The following is a 15715-nucleotide window of genomic DNA, read 5'->3' on the forward strand; positions in this document are numbered from 1 at the left end:
ATTACGCAAATGAAAAAATGTCGCGTTTGATTTTTATTACACCATGTAATTCCTTAACCGTATAAGCCACTTGTGAATATTTATTAAGTAAGTATTTCATTAGAATATTAAAGTCGTGCGTTCAGCTGGCGAGTATTAACTATCCAAAAAAGTTTGTATTATTAACCCTTTGACAGCCGACTTAACCTAATAGGTGTATGGCTCTAATAAAGAATAAAAATAAAAAAAAAACCCTTTGACTTTTTTTTTTTTTTCTTACATGGATGGACGAGCTCACAGCCCATCTGGTGTTAACTGGTTACTGGAGCCCATAGACATCTACAACGTAAATGCGACACCCACCTCGAGATATAAGTTCTAAGATCTCAGTATAGTTACAACGGCTACCCCACCCTTTGAACCGAAACGCATTACTGCTTTACGGCGGAAATAGGCGGGGTGGTGGTACCTACCCGTGCGGACTGTCGTGTAGGTTACTGGTGCTCAACGCGGCGCACTGAAGTAATTATGTCGATATCGGTTACTAAGCGTCTGGATTGCTCAGCTTTGCCTTCTTTTGTTAACCGACTTCAAAAAAGGAGGACGTTCTCAACTCGACTCTTTTTTTTTATGTTTGTTACTTCATAGCTTTTGACTGGGTGTATCAATTTTGATGATTCTTTTTTATTAGAAAGCTGATCCGAAAGCTACCCGTGTGGTCCCATTTCAATTTAGTCCAGTTCTGATAAAGGTATCCATGACAAAACTATATAATTCTTAAATTTGCATTAAGTACGTGCGCAACAAATAGATGAATATCTCAATAACTCAATATCACGCTAACCGATTTCTATGATTATTGTTTTTAGTGTATTTATTGTATTTGTTTTTAGATAATTTTTTTTCTATTGGACTCGTTTTTTGTTAAAGCATATCTATTTACAATTATTTGTAATGTATCTTTTAGTCTTTTAGGCCTCTTGGAAATAAATCCATACTCGGTATCTTTTGATTCGTCTTTCCCAGAGTCTACTAGATATTCCAGCGCCTTAGAAGATCGTTGAGAGAAATCGACATAATTACTTCAGTGCGCCGCGTAGGTCACTGGTGACCTACAGTAGGCGCGCGAGTTCACGTCCATCCTGAGGAATGCGGTAGTGCTGTGACCTAGTTAATTATGGCACTTTTTTTTTTTATTGCCCTTGTAGGCAGACGAGCATACGGCCCACCTGATGGTGAGTGGTTACCGTCGCCCATGGACTTCAGCAATACCAGGGGCAGAGCCAAGCCGCTGCCTACCGCTTAATACTCTCCACAAGCCTCGTTTGAAGAAGGACATGTCATAGCGCTCGGGAAACACCGTGGAGGGGAGCTCATTCCATAGCCGGATGGTACGTGGCAAAAAAGATCTCTGGAAACGCACTGTGGATGACCGCAGTGGCTCCAGGTAGTATGGATGAACTCTACTCCGGTGGCGGGCGGTGCGATGGTAAAAACGAGATGCCGGTATCATCTCGAACAATTCCTCAGAACACTCCCCAAGGAACATACGGTACAAAATACAGAGGGAACCGAAGTCCCTCCGCAGACCCAGAGGTTCCAAACGATCGATGTGTCGATCTTAATGTCGATAATAAGTTAATTACTACCGATTTAGTCAACAGCTTTCAATTTGCAAATTCGCCCATACAGTACACGGCAGTTAACGTGTTTAATAAACCCAAGGGACGAAATAAAACCATACAAACCGACAGTCGAAAACATTGTTTATTTCTATACAATTTACATTCTTTTTGCGTTTCAAGTGCAGCTTCCTAGTACATAATTTACAATTAAAATTAATAAAAACATAATGGAGATTAAACTATTTACAACCTCCCTTAATCTTTACAATTATATTAATAATTAATTTGTGTTTTTTTTTTTTTAATAATTCGTGCATAATATCTGTGCCTTAGTCGTGAAAAAAAGTATTGAGCAAGTTTCTTTAATGGCACTTAGTAATTACTTTGCTTGCGTTTAATTAAAATGTTTACTTTCATTAATTTTGTATTCTGAAGCCTTTTAATTGCAGTTATTGTGAACATGAGTAGATCTGTTTCTTTTAAACAAACCAAAAATGTCTATAGTGCGAAAGAGACAACAAATCGGTTAGCTTTTTTTAATGCATGATAAATGCTCCATTCATTGTAAATGTCGATTGTGATATTAAAAAAAAAAGTAGAAATGCTCCTTTCACGTGTAAAGTATAATCGTGAACGTTTGCTATAAAAAAGGTCGTGTGTGGGATAGTTGTGTACAGTCGACGACAAAAGTGTTACAAATTTTAATATAAATCTCTTTAGTTTTTAATATTCTCTTTACATTAAGTAACACGTTTACCGTCATGTGTTTTGAAATGAAAGAATATTTGTTGTGTTGACACGTATTTAATGTTTACAATGTAACTACAACTAGTTACTCGTGTCTAATTAAGAGAAAAAAAAAATTACATTATCTTATTATGAAATACGCGAGAGTGCCATTTCTTGTGTTATTCTTGTGAAGCGTCGTCATTTTTGTTTGATGTATGTGACGACACATCGAATAAAAAAAGTGACCTCAAATTAATTCGAAACTTTCTCATTCATTCCAAAACGGCAATTGTTTTGAAATGTTGCCAGTTCTTGGAAATTTTCTTTACTTGTCACTTTCCTTCTCGATGTGCGATACATTTAAAAAAAAAACAATACAATCGACAGGTTCTGTGTCAAATTGTCACGTCATCACAACTGGATACTAGATTCTCCTTTAAAATCATTTTAATACTTTCTCATATACATTCGACCCGCCATTTTCACTTTTAACAAGAAAAACAATAACGCTAACACGACATCAAATCCTAACGCCTAAAAAGTTTATGATACATTAAAGTGTTTTTTTTTTCTCAATCCAAAATATCTCTAGACAAAAAGATATGCATCTAGTTTTTTTTTTTAAAGATTTACTTTAATGACAACACCAATTTAATTCAGCTATTTAGAGATCTATGTTTGTTTGTTTATTTATTTTTTAGTCTGTAATACTGTTTATATAGATTTGACACGCGATTTGTCGTCAGGGCCACGATGAGAACATCAGGATTTCTCTATTCTGAATGTATTTGAAATCTTTTTATTTGTATTTAGATCCGATTTCCCAACCATATATTATAATAGGATTATCAAACATTTACTGATATCATTAGTCATATTGTAACTGAATGAGAAATGGTGTGTGCTGGTCGAGTGAAACATCGGGCAATGCCAAAATTTGCGATCTGGAATTCTTTACGTAAAATTGATAATTTATCAAATGAACTAAGTCAAAAGTTATTTACGATTGATGTAATCACATAAACAGCACCACAGACGAGAACACGACACACAGCACAAAAGTCTAATCTAAAAATAGAACGAAAAAAAAAAAATTTCAAGATAGCACATCCCTGGTGTTTCGTTACTCAGCCGGGAATCCTTAGTCTAATCTTTTAAGAAGATAAAAACAGAAGACAAAAGAAAAAACATTTACGAGGCTACCAGTTTTTTTCTTTTTTTTTTTAGAAAATCCGTTTTACCGCGCTCCTCTCAATACTAATCAAATATAATTGACATTCCAACGACACTTACTATTTATACTAATACAGTGCTAAACTATTCGCTTACAGATAGTTCTCGTATGGTACGGCGGGGCGATACGAAACTAAGAGACAATCGACGATTGGTTTAACAAAAAAATAAAAAACAAAAAAACACGAGACTTGTGCAAAAATAAATAAAGAAACGTGCAAAAACCGAAACCCATTCCGCATTAAAAATAAAAAAGGGTGCGTGTACTTATGTACGCGCGTAAGTTATACTTTGTTTTTACTAAAAAAAAAATTTTTTTTTTTAAATGTTAAATAATTAATAATAAATATTTAACGTTTAAAAAATTAATGCTAATAACACTTTTTTTACTAGTGTACATGCGCGAAAGTTCACCTGCGGCTATATTCAGACTCGCCAAGTTACGTCGGTCGTATTGTACTGAGCGATTTAGTGGGCAACTTCATTCTCTTAATTTTGTGTACCGGTGCGCGCGCATCGTAAAATTTCACTCTCATCAATTTTTCATAACGCGCCTAAAGAAGTATAACTTCAAAATTCATAAATAGAGATACAACATTTTTTTTAATTTATTTTTCTGTAAATTTTATACTCTGTATGTATCGCCGAATAGAGCAAAATCACCCTCTTGTATAGTCTTATAAGTTTAAAGCGACAGGCAAACGATTTGAAAGCAATCGTTCTGCAACAACGCGAGGGTTGCCAGCCGCGAGAAAGCGTCAACACGCGACATTTTTTTCTCCGTATGTCGTGTCCGATTGCGAAGTGTTACCAGAAACTGAATCACCAAGGCAATGCTCAAAGAAACTATCGTGTGCTCGACAGGCCGATTACCGATAAATCAATAAAAAATAAAAAAAAACATTTGTATTTTGCTCCCGCCCTCCTACGAATACAAAAACAACTGAACTTTGAAAATGGTTTTCGTACTAATTATTTTAAAAAGAAAAGCTTTAAACTAAATCTAATAAATTACACAAATTAAATTGGGAATAACTTCTTATCCAATAAAGCTAAGTCATAAAACAAAATGCTCAATGCACTCAACGGAGCGAAGCTCCAAAAAAAAGTTTATAGATACATAAATGAAAAAAAACACAAAAGAAAAAAAAATGAAAATAAAATAAATGGAAATGTAATATGTGTAATTAAGAAATATAATATGATAACATGTTATTTTGTGTCTAAATAATTACAACATAGACAAAAGAAACTAACTGTTAATGTCTTTATAAGAGTGATCTAGATCACAAAATTCTAAAAATAAGGAATTATTATAGATTTTGCCTTTGCGGTTTTTTTTTTTAAAACACTTTTTTCTGCTGGAAAGTTTTGAATCTGTAATTCTATGCACAGGCAAATCTCCCCTCCCCCCTCCCCCTGAAACTCGTAGTGGTCAGTGTGTGTGTGTTGCCTTCCGTCTTGATATGTGTGAGTTTGTGTTCTGCGCCGCTTCTCCGTTTAACTAAAAGCAAATAGTACTATGTGAGTTCTCATGTATATCAAAATGTTCAATTTTGACTTTAATGTTCGTAAATTACGTGAACCTAAATTGGTTGTTACGTCGTTTTGAAATTTTTTACGATAAATTAGTACCGGCATGAAGTCGACAATTAGTTGGTGGAATGAAACGATTATTTATAAAGTTACGAATGAATCGATGATCGACTTAAAAGACCAATGTTGCCATAGTTGAATTCTTATTACAAACAAAGGCTACTCAATTAGTGAAAACATTCACATGAACTTTAAAATAATTCTTTAGATTTATTTTAGAGTCAAAATTGAACGATTTTAGTTAAGTAACGGGTGTTTTGGGCGAATGAAAAATTAAAATGAAACAAAAACTAAAAGAAAATAGTATTAAATACAAGAACGCTACGTAAAACTGTGTCTCAGGCGAATTTTATAAATTTGTATAATATTTATTTTATGTCGGTCACATATAATATAATTTTTAAAACATTACATTATTAACAAACATATCTTTAGCCTAAAATTAATTATTTGTCATTCTGATATGTAAATTACAAGCATTTATAATTGATTTTATATTACAATAATTCTTGGGTTCATGAATCTTCTCCATGAAGGATAAAAAAAAGGCTTTGGATAAAACCCCACTGAACACTATTTCTACCAAAGGCGTCAAAGGACATCTTTAAAAAATTTCTCGATTCAAGTTCTGACTCCTCATCTATTAATGAATTGTTAAATTGATTTAGTTACACTCCTTTTCCAGTTCTTCCTAGATCTAAAATTAAAGTACTTAATCTGCAGTCAACTGTAGATGTATTAAACAAAGTCCTTTGGTCGAAATGGTAGCCACGAAATTATGGTAGAAATAGTGTTGATCTAACATATTTCAAAGAAGTTTGTTTATATTTAAAAAAAAACCTTTAATTTGACATTTTATGGAAAACACAACATTCACACTTTGTCTAACATTATTGACATATTACCCCAAATATTTTTAACTGACAACACCAAAAGACAATAACTCCAAGTACAACAACCCCTAAACGATGATCAGACACAACTCCTTCGACTATATTACAATTAATCCTAAGCCTATTTAAAGTACAAATCTATTATTCTTTATAAATATAAAGCTTAAAAAGCATATTTCGATTACTGTACAACACACACCACAAATATATTGGGGAGTTGTATCTGAATTTCATACATAGAGGGATTGTGAGATAAATAAGTTTGTAGATGCAACCAGAGAAAACATAAATAATTTATGACCTCAAAACAGGTTGAATTTCTCAAAGCAAAATGCTAGTCGTTTTTTTATAGATTGTATTTGATATAATTGGACATGGTAAGGTTAATTTGTTAGAAAGGAAAGCGTTTAAGGTATAAACAAGTATGAGATTTAAAGGATGAGACATTAGTTGTTACAATATCTGTGATTGGAATATTGTAAGGACTCTATTTCATCTCCATAAAAATAAAAAAGTTATAAAAAATTAACTGAAGGTAGATTTTAAAACTAAATTTTTATAAAGTTAGACGCCTCTCAGTCTGTTGAATTATCTGATAACTGTTTTGCAACGTTGCATCTACAAAAACTGCTTGTTTGGTAAACTGTAGCTTTTTGTAGCATTTTTATGTAAATTTTTTAATTGTCTCCCCCATCATAAAGATATGTCAATTCTCATCTATAATTCACAACATCACACAACTGTTTTGGGCGATTTAAAATAAAAATGTATTTCACATTTTATTTACAATACATATTATATACTTCTTATTACATTCATAAATATTTATAAAAATTTAAACTTTGGCTAGTGTTCTTGGCGAAAATTTTGAATTGGTGAAGGAACGAAATAATCTTCTTTAAAATCTAAGAGTTTTCGACATTAAAACTTTCCTAAATATATTAGTAAAAATAAAATAATACAATGTATGAATAATTTTTAACAATTTTCTAAAATCTTTAATTTAAAATGCTTTTTTATATGTATAAAAAAAAATCTTTCCTCTCTATTAAATATTTTTCTCTTAAAAAGCGCTTTACTCAAAGACTAGAAAACTTTATTACTTCAAAATATCGTATCTAAAATCTACCATAATGCAACATCCTATTTTTCTTTTTCTATAAACATAGAGCTTTCCGTTGCTGTAGATTTAAATGTAAAGATTGTCTATGGTCCCGGAAAATAATGATTCTCTAAACGTCAAACTAATGAAGGGGTGGTCAACGGAAAAAAACAATTAGAAATTTAAAATTAGAACGATTCAAATGATGAATTTTAAAACTTGTGCTCCTTCTAAAAGCACGATATTCAAATTTTAGGCCGTTACTAATTACGGATCAGAACAGATAACAAGGCTATTTTTGTGTATTCCAAACTATTTAAATGTATTTACAAAATCTTTCACAACAGTTTAGTGCAATTACGATTTAACTAGGACATACATAATAATAATATTAATTCATTTATCGATCGATACAAGAAAAACAAACCTACTTAGCAAAATTTACAATACCTAATTACAATGTGTAAATAAAATAAACAAATGTATCAACGGACAACTATATTCATATCTACAAATATATATTATTATGTATATATATTTTATTCCATATAATGATAACATTAATTAAGCAGGTAACATTACATCTTTGGCTTAACTATATAAAATAAACAGCACTGCGTTTTTTACTAGCAACACTGCCAATATGTCGACCGTGGACGTTATTCTCCTAACAGACTGCGCGTTTGGTGTGACCAATAAACCATTTACAATAATATGTCGTGTCATTACAATATTATAGAACACGTCATGAAACAAATCCCTTGAACAATATTAAAAAAAAAAAATTACACACTGTTTTATGTTCAAGCGAAATTGTACTTTTGACCTTTGAGATTAAGACGCTTTTTGGGATACGCGCAGTTCTGTTCCGAAAAACACACTCCGTCGACTCGATATAAAACTTGTCAATACCGACATTGGTCCGACATCCCATACGAGTTTAATATACATGTCTTTTATTTATAAACCACATCGAGATCAGACAGAACGGTGCAGAAGGAATTTGCAAACGGAATGGATACTTCATCAATCACAGAGACTAACGGTGAAGCAATGTGATGCGTTAATTCTCACAGCTGCAGAATTATTCCTTACACAAATCTCTCTGGTAGCGGAAAATTTAGACTACCCTACTACAAGCAACAGCAGTCGTTATAGAGTTGATCATTTTGTAAGTGCACCTGACAAATTTCATAAATCTTTCGTGATTCACCCTATGTAGAGCGTGTTGGTCGTATTATTAACTTATATAAATTCAAACGCAAGCTACTTGTGAGTATTTAAGGAATACCACTTTTTCTAACCGCCACACGCTACATTTCACTTTGTTACGTATCTCTCTCTCTCTCTCTTTCTTTCTCTCTTTGACCTCTTATTTTACTATCAACGAGTCATTATCTTTTGCATTCAACCAAACATTAATCTCCTTCTCTACCGTTCTGTCATTTTACTTCATTACATTTTACTTTACAGAAGAAAACAACAAAAAAAACATTTAAAAATAAAACGAACGTTCTCTTACTAGTATTCGTGCTCGACCATGCCGTTGTTCTGGGCTTGCCGCTGGTTCTGGTTCTGATTCTGATCAGACTTCAAACCCTTGCCCTGTCCGATTTGTCGGGACGAGGAGAAACACAGTTTCATGACGAACGGGAATTTTGCACCTGAAATTTCGTTCGTAAGATTATTATTCAATTATAGCAGCGGTCGGGGTACCGAGGTAAATTACCCCAAATGGGGTAAAAATGAAACTTCAGCGGTCGGGGAACCGAGGTAAAATACCCCAAATAGGGTAAAATGAAATTTTAGGGGGTAAAAATGAATTTTTTTGTGAGTAAGTATATATTGAAGTGAAACTTCTTTAGAATAGTAAAATTTTTACTTATTGTTTTCTTTTCAAAATTATCATGGGGCTATAATAATATGAAAGATGCTAAAAAGAAGCGATTGCGTTTTTTTTTTTGTTTTTCGCTATGGGGTAATATCAACTTGCACAAAACTATTTTGGGGTAATAATTAAAAAAGTTCCCCGACCGCTGAATTATAGCATAAGTCACGACCGCCACTACACACAGGTCACACCTGCCAGTCGCGACCGCTCTACGAGAAGCTGAGGACCGAACCAGGAGGAAACAGCTCACGAGACAGGCCACGGACAAGTTTCAAGGATACGACCTTCAGTAATGAAGAAAGCGACGAAGAAGAAGATGGGGATTTTCATATTGCAAATTCACATCTAAATCATGTATCCATTCACAGAACATCAGGACACGGTTAGTAAAGCATCTTCCCGCACGGGTACGCACTACTATTCCGCATCTTTCTGCGTAATGTAATTGAAAATGGAAAAATAGCAATGCGTTCCGATTTATTTGTATTGCCCTTGTAGGCAGACGATAATACGGCCCACCTAATGATGAGTGGTTACCGTCACCCATGGACTTCAGCAATGCCGCAAGCAGAGCCAAGCTGCTGCCTGTTGTTAAGTACTCTCTCCACAAGCCCAGTTTGAAGAAGGACATGTCATAGTGCTCGGAAAACAACGTGGAGGGCAGCTTATTCCAAAGCCGGATAGTACGTGAGGCCTATGCTTAGAATCCAGTCTTAGACACCATATCTTAAGCGATCATGGATTATTGGATCGTAATTTTAATATTAATTTAATTCACATTGATTTCACATCAAATTTCTCGTACACATAAAAATATTAGCCATTAATACTAGTGGCAGCCAACCGGAAGCACTGTCCTCGAATAGGAAGTATGTTGTGTACATTTTATTACCGGATCCTGAGAATGAAATAAAGAGTTAAATAATAAGAAGCAATCGTACCAGGATGCTGTATGGTCGCATGATTACATGCCATGATCGCCATGACAGACTGCGAAATGTTCTGAAACTCCATCAGTCCTGATGATGATCTGTAAATAAATTTAATATAATATTATTAATGTCATCAATGTAAAATATAAATCACTTAACACGATTATGGAAGATTTTATAAATGTTTATTTTTTTCTTCACATTTTTTATATTTTTCAAAGTCAACAACGGTAGCAATGAAATCGAGTAAACAATCTGACCATTATTTATCCTTAAGCATGAATAATAGGAAAGAAAGCCGGTTCCATTAGGATTTGATAAAATGCATACGCCACATCTTTTAAGACCAAGTCCTACCAAAACCACCAATCAGTAGATATTTGAAAGTATTTATTCATAAGTAATTAATTATGTTATTAGATAGATAGCTTTGATATAGACGAGTTAGCATTACACCCACCTCTCACTTTTGAGCGGAAATTTGGAGATAGTATGGGGCGGCGTCACTCCGTAGTCCTTGAACACTTGCAGCAGCTGTTCGTCAGACACGTCTGGGGGCGTGTTGAAGAAATGCAACACCTGGAAAACAAACACACACACAATTATTAAAGATTCTAAACAAATTTCGGCTTTCCTAAATACACTTTTCTTACTTTTAATAACGTGCTTCTTACCTTAGAGGGTGGTTGTATTCTGTTCTTGTGTATAGAGGCCGGCGTTAAGAAGCGATTGTTCTTGTTACCCACGTAATCTTTGAACGAAGGACTCTTGTCGGGGAGCGGATACGGGTTCATCACTTCTGACAGGTACGCTTGTTTTGAAAAACTGAAAATTGTAACAGTTAGTTAAGTTAGATTAGTGCATTATCATTTTACAGATTTTATTACTATGGTATGGTATTATTAACCTGGCGTGTTATTACTATGGTATTATTATCTCGACTGAAATATCATATGAGAAATTAAGTTTAATATTAGAATTGAAGAGTCCTAGATCATTTAATTTATTCTGACGGCTCCATTCTGAATGTTGAATAATTTAAGATCTTCTTTGTTGACTTAAAAACCCATTTAACAACAAGTGAAAAAATACACCACAAAGTGAAAGTCACCCCTTGAGACAAGAGATTCAAGTATCACTTGCATTATACAAAAACTGTTTCACCTTCCAAATGGGTTAGCAAGGTTGGTTTGCAGGACTAATAGGCAGGTTCATCATTTTCGCAAATGTAAACTATGATTCGTTATGAACTCTATTTCTATCTTCTCATGAAATATATTTTTCATGTTTCATGATTTTGCTTGAAAACCAAAGCATGAGAGGCAATCAAATAAAAATATCCACCCTAGGTTTGATTTTAATGTTTCATTAAATAATAATTTAACCCAATTTATACTTTTAAAATTTTAATTACCGATATGTTTCTAAAGGTCATAACAATGCGTTTTATTTTGAATCGTAGTGGATTTCATAAATCAAGACATACAAAAATCTACTAATCTAAAATATATTTTAACCTAGTACATGAGTAGTAAATATTCGATACTCACGCCAAAGTCAAAGTGTAATCTCCGACGGTGACATTGTTCAGGTTCTGGACACAACGTTCCACCGAGACACCATCACCCATTTGAACCATGGCTGTACCTTCCTTTGTTTTCAAGAATTTTATCTGAAAACAAATTTTTATTGGACTTTATCAGCAACCCTCACTTAGAGCAGTTTGCACACAAAGCCATAGAGTTAAAATCACATTAACCATTGTCATATTCTTCAAGACGCAAAGCCATTATGGCTTCGTGGCAAACGCAACACGACTGTAACAACCCATGCGTGCTTAAAAATCATCATTTTAGTGAGAATCGTAGTTAATGAAACATTATTTTTAAATGATGATGATAAAATAATATTTCTGAAAAATCCGTCAAATTTCAAATTCACTCTAAATCAAGATGATTTCTTAAGGCTTTCGTAAACTTACCCGCACAACATTACCATACAGGCAGCACAGATTGAAAAGTCTATCCGAGTTCGCAGTCTGAGGATCAAGTCCGTACACCATCATGACCGCTCCCTGCTGTGGTGGTCCGCCCTGTGGACAATAAATTACATTTGTAAACATTTACCAGCCGAATCTAGGAATGGCATATGTATTCGGGGAGCAAAAGTGAAGGAAACATCCAGGTTTGAATACCAAACGTCTTGAACAAAGATATGGAAACGTTAAGAAAACTTCCTATCTTCAGAAGATTAGTGCAGTAAAACATATTATAAAGCTAATGAAGACACAGCAGGATATGGGAATGAGGTGCTCACTCCAAATCGTTTTATTCCATTTTTAATTCGTATTTTTTAATTTAAAATTGTTAAATAGTTTTGAAAGGAAAAGAAAACGAAATGAGTAATAGTCATAATTAAAAAAGTTAAGTTGGATCAGTTTGTTTCGACAGTTCTCAGGACTAGCTTTTTTAGAACACGTTGATGAGTTAAGTTGAAAAAAAAAAGACATTTGAATTTGAATTAGAAGTCGGTTCCGAATCCCGTAAACCAAAAAAAAACGAGGGAGAAATCCCAGTCAATAACCACAATACCAAGAAGACAAAATTAGTCGTCCTCAATTGCTTGAACAATTTTAGTTGTAATCCTTATATCGCAGTATATTTACAAACCCGATCCTGTAGACTGAATGGTAAACAGTCGACGTCGCCCTAAACACGTCATTACGGATCCTCCTGATCCATTAACGGTGCTTTTAGGATCCACAAGCACCGGTCACCGTCCTCGTCGAACCCGTCGCTTGCGATGAAGAGCTCGACGAGTGAACTAACCCATAGACACAGCCCACTGAGTTCCTCGCTGGATCTTCTCAGTGGGTCGCGTTTCCGATCCAGTGGTAGATTTTGCGAAGCACTGCTCTTGCTAGAGCCAGTGTTAGCAACACTTCCGGTTTGAGCCCCGCGAGCTCACCTACACGTTAAGGTGAAGCTGAAATAGCCTCTGAAGGCTATCAGCATAGGTTATAGTATAAGTATATAGTATAAAGTATATTTAAGATATAATGTACCAATTTCTAATTCTAATTTTAAAACAGTCGAACGTCTTTGTGGGAAGCTCGAATGGACGAAGAAATAAAGAGAACGTCAGAAAATTCCGCCAGGTCGGGTAGTTTGAATTAAATTTATTGTAATATCTTTACCTGGTTTTGTGGTGCCATCGACGGGTGATGCATCGGGGGTGGCGGAACGAAACCCTCGCCACCGTAACCTTCAGGCCCGTAACCGCGACCGTCACGCTGGAAATTCGTAATTAATTTTACTTAAAATAAATCGGGATAAAGACCTACTGCACATAAGAAACCGCAAAACCATTAAAATCGAAAAGATTAGTGCATCTTTTTTAAATTATTATTATTTATTTGTTGGGTTCACACAACTGGATAAAATCTAGATTTTAAAATTTAACTTAACTAGAAAAAAAAAAGTATACTTTTGAATTCACCCTTTCGGGGTTGTTGTCATTTAGCGTTATTTTCTAGAAAATTTTCAAACAGGATGAATTAATCTGTACAAATATTCACACGTAAAGGTTAATAGGTACGCCATGGGAAGTCCCGCGGCATTACCAGCACCCACCCGCTCGATGGGACGATATTCCCTTATATGAAATTAACAGGCCACTTTTTAACGCTTATCGCCTCGTAATGTATGATGAAAAAAAAAGTATATTAAATATAATTTAGTAAATGATTTAATAACGTTAATGACGTTGATGACATTAGCTAAAGTATGCCGCTAGCTCAAATCAACAACAACAATTGTGCCTTTGACGGGTAGTGTAATCATAAAGAGACAAGATAATCATCATCATTCCCTACCCTTCTCCCAGTCACCTGGGGTCGGCGCAACATGTTTTCTCCTTCCATACTCCTCTATCATATACAATTTCTTCGCTCACTCCCCTCTTACACATATCGGCTTTCAAGCATCCATCCATTTTTTCTTAGGTCTACCTCTTCGCCTAAAGCCTTCCCCACGTTCATAGTTAAAACTATCTTACCAACCTCATTATCATTTCGTCTCATCACATGTCCATACCATCCCAGAAGGAGACAAGATCATCTAAAAAAAATCCTTAGATTCCTGCAGTAACAGCTCAACATGCAGTATTGCAGATTATGGATGAGCTTGTATCGCTGCCATTTACGTTAACAACGATAATTATTACTCACAGGATGATGTGGCGGTGGCGGCCCATGTCGTTCCTTCATCATCCCCGGAGGTGGAGGCCCACCGCTTCCATAGTCCATATCTATAATAAAAGTAAAACACTTTGACAACTAAGTGCCTTAACTAGCGTTATAAACGAATTAATGAATGGTACATATAAAATTAACTGGCAAATTAAACTATGGAACCTATAGGTACCCTGGGTATAAGAGATACAAATTGTGTTCCTTAATGAGATTAATCTAAAGATAGTAACGTGACATTAGCAATATTTTATAACTTGACAAAAGCTTCGGTGATCTTTCCTGAAGTCTTGTGTTATGCCAGGGAACTGTTTTAGCTTTAAATTAAGGTTTAGTGCTTCAATATTGTGTTTGGTTTTCATTTAAGTACAGTGCTGTATTTATTGTTGTTTATAATTAGGTTCCTAATTATAGTCCTTATAAAAAGTAAACATTATGTATCAGAAAAATGAAACGAAAAGGAGTCACAAATAAAACGCGTCAAAAAACTTTATCAAACTGTCTTGATGTTATTTTTTGTTTTTTGAGAGACTGACTCTTGGTGTAGCTGAAATATAACATTTCTGTATCAACAATGTATTCAAATTGAAGAGTAACTGCACAGGAAAAAGGCTTCAGTATTCAGAAAAAAATGGTAATTACCAAATAATGTTTATAATTTATAATAATTTGCTATAATTAAGGAAAAAATTTTCGACGATTAAAATCATCCAATAAATTAATTTTAGATTATTTCTTATATTTTACATCAAACTACACCGCTGGTTTCTGTAAAAAAATCTGCATTCTGATTTTGGGTTAGCCAACGTCCTATAGCACGTGTCTTAGCTGGTAGATTACTTCAACGCAATAGTGTTTATAAACTTCGATTACTAATTAACATAAAAATGGCAGTACTAGACAAATTATTGGTGATTAAATAACTTCACGTTGTTTTGAACATTCGAAAGAAAAAAACCGTGTTATGATTTTTTTTTAATTATAAACAGGTCTGCGATAAATGTGTCGGTGTTACAAATTACACAGGAAAAATCTTCCCTCGTGCAAGTTTTATTCCCAGAGTCATAATCTGCAACTTTTCGTGTTTACAAACTTGTACGTAGCCTACTACTACTGTATTCAAAGATTCATTTTATGGCGTTGAAATGTCACTACAAATCATAATGTATACTATATCTATATGAGAACTAAACTTACATTAATAAATAATATTCATTCAATATTCAAGATCTAAACACAGAAAGTTCTGCATGCATACACAGAGGAAGTTACGAATAGGTCACACTCAAATGAAAGGCCCGGGTTCGTGTCAATTGATTTTATTGTGTCAATGACTTAACATACTAATGTGAAAGCTAACATACAAATATATTATACTTAAATAAGAGAGTGTAAATAAAAATAATTCATGAAATATGGAGTGTCGTGATGCTTAAGATATTTAGGGGAAAAATTAAGTGTAGTGAATAAATGTATTCTATTTGTC

General features: G+C 34.1%; 2 protein-coding genes across 3 annotated transcripts in view; one reads left to right on the forward strand and one right to left on the reverse strand.

Annotated features, from left to right (window-relative positions):
• The window catches only part of LOC101737713 (uncharacterized), a 232945-nt gene that overhangs the window by 122347 nt on the left and 94883 nt on the right, over window positions 1-15715 (forward strand). The gene's annotated exons all lie outside the window — the stretch shown is intronic.
• Window positions 1729-15715, reverse strand: part of LOC101738381 (heterogeneous nuclear ribonucleoprotein L) — a 413691-nt gene continuing 399704 nt past the window's right edge. For both annotated transcript variants that reach the window (XM_012688329.4, XM_004923677.5), the window contains 9 exons: window positions 14209-14288; window positions 13177-13272; window positions 11962-12072; window positions 11531-11652; window positions 10655-10805; window positions 10441-10559; window positions 9990-10078; window positions 8680-8821; window positions 1729-5070 (listed from right to left, as the gene is read on the reverse strand). In XM_012688329.4, coding sequence (XP_012543783.1) covers window positions 5067-5070; window positions 8680-8821; window positions 9990-10078; window positions 10441-10559; window positions 10655-10805; window positions 11531-11652; window positions 11962-12072; window positions 13177-13272; window positions 14209-14288 — 914 coding nt within the window. In that variant the 3' untranslated portion in view covers window positions 1729-5066. The remainder of the gene's footprint in view (window positions 5071-8679; window positions 8822-9989; window positions 10079-10440; window positions 10560-10654; window positions 10806-11530; window positions 11653-11961; window positions 12073-13176; window positions 13273-14208; window positions 14289-15715) is intronic.

Source organism: Bombyx mori, chromosome 24, assembly GCF_030269925.1.
Source record: "Bombyx mori chromosome 24, ASM3026992v2".
Taxonomy (NCBI): Eukaryota; Metazoa; Arthropoda; class Insecta; order Lepidoptera; family Bombycidae; genus Bombyx; species Bombyx mori.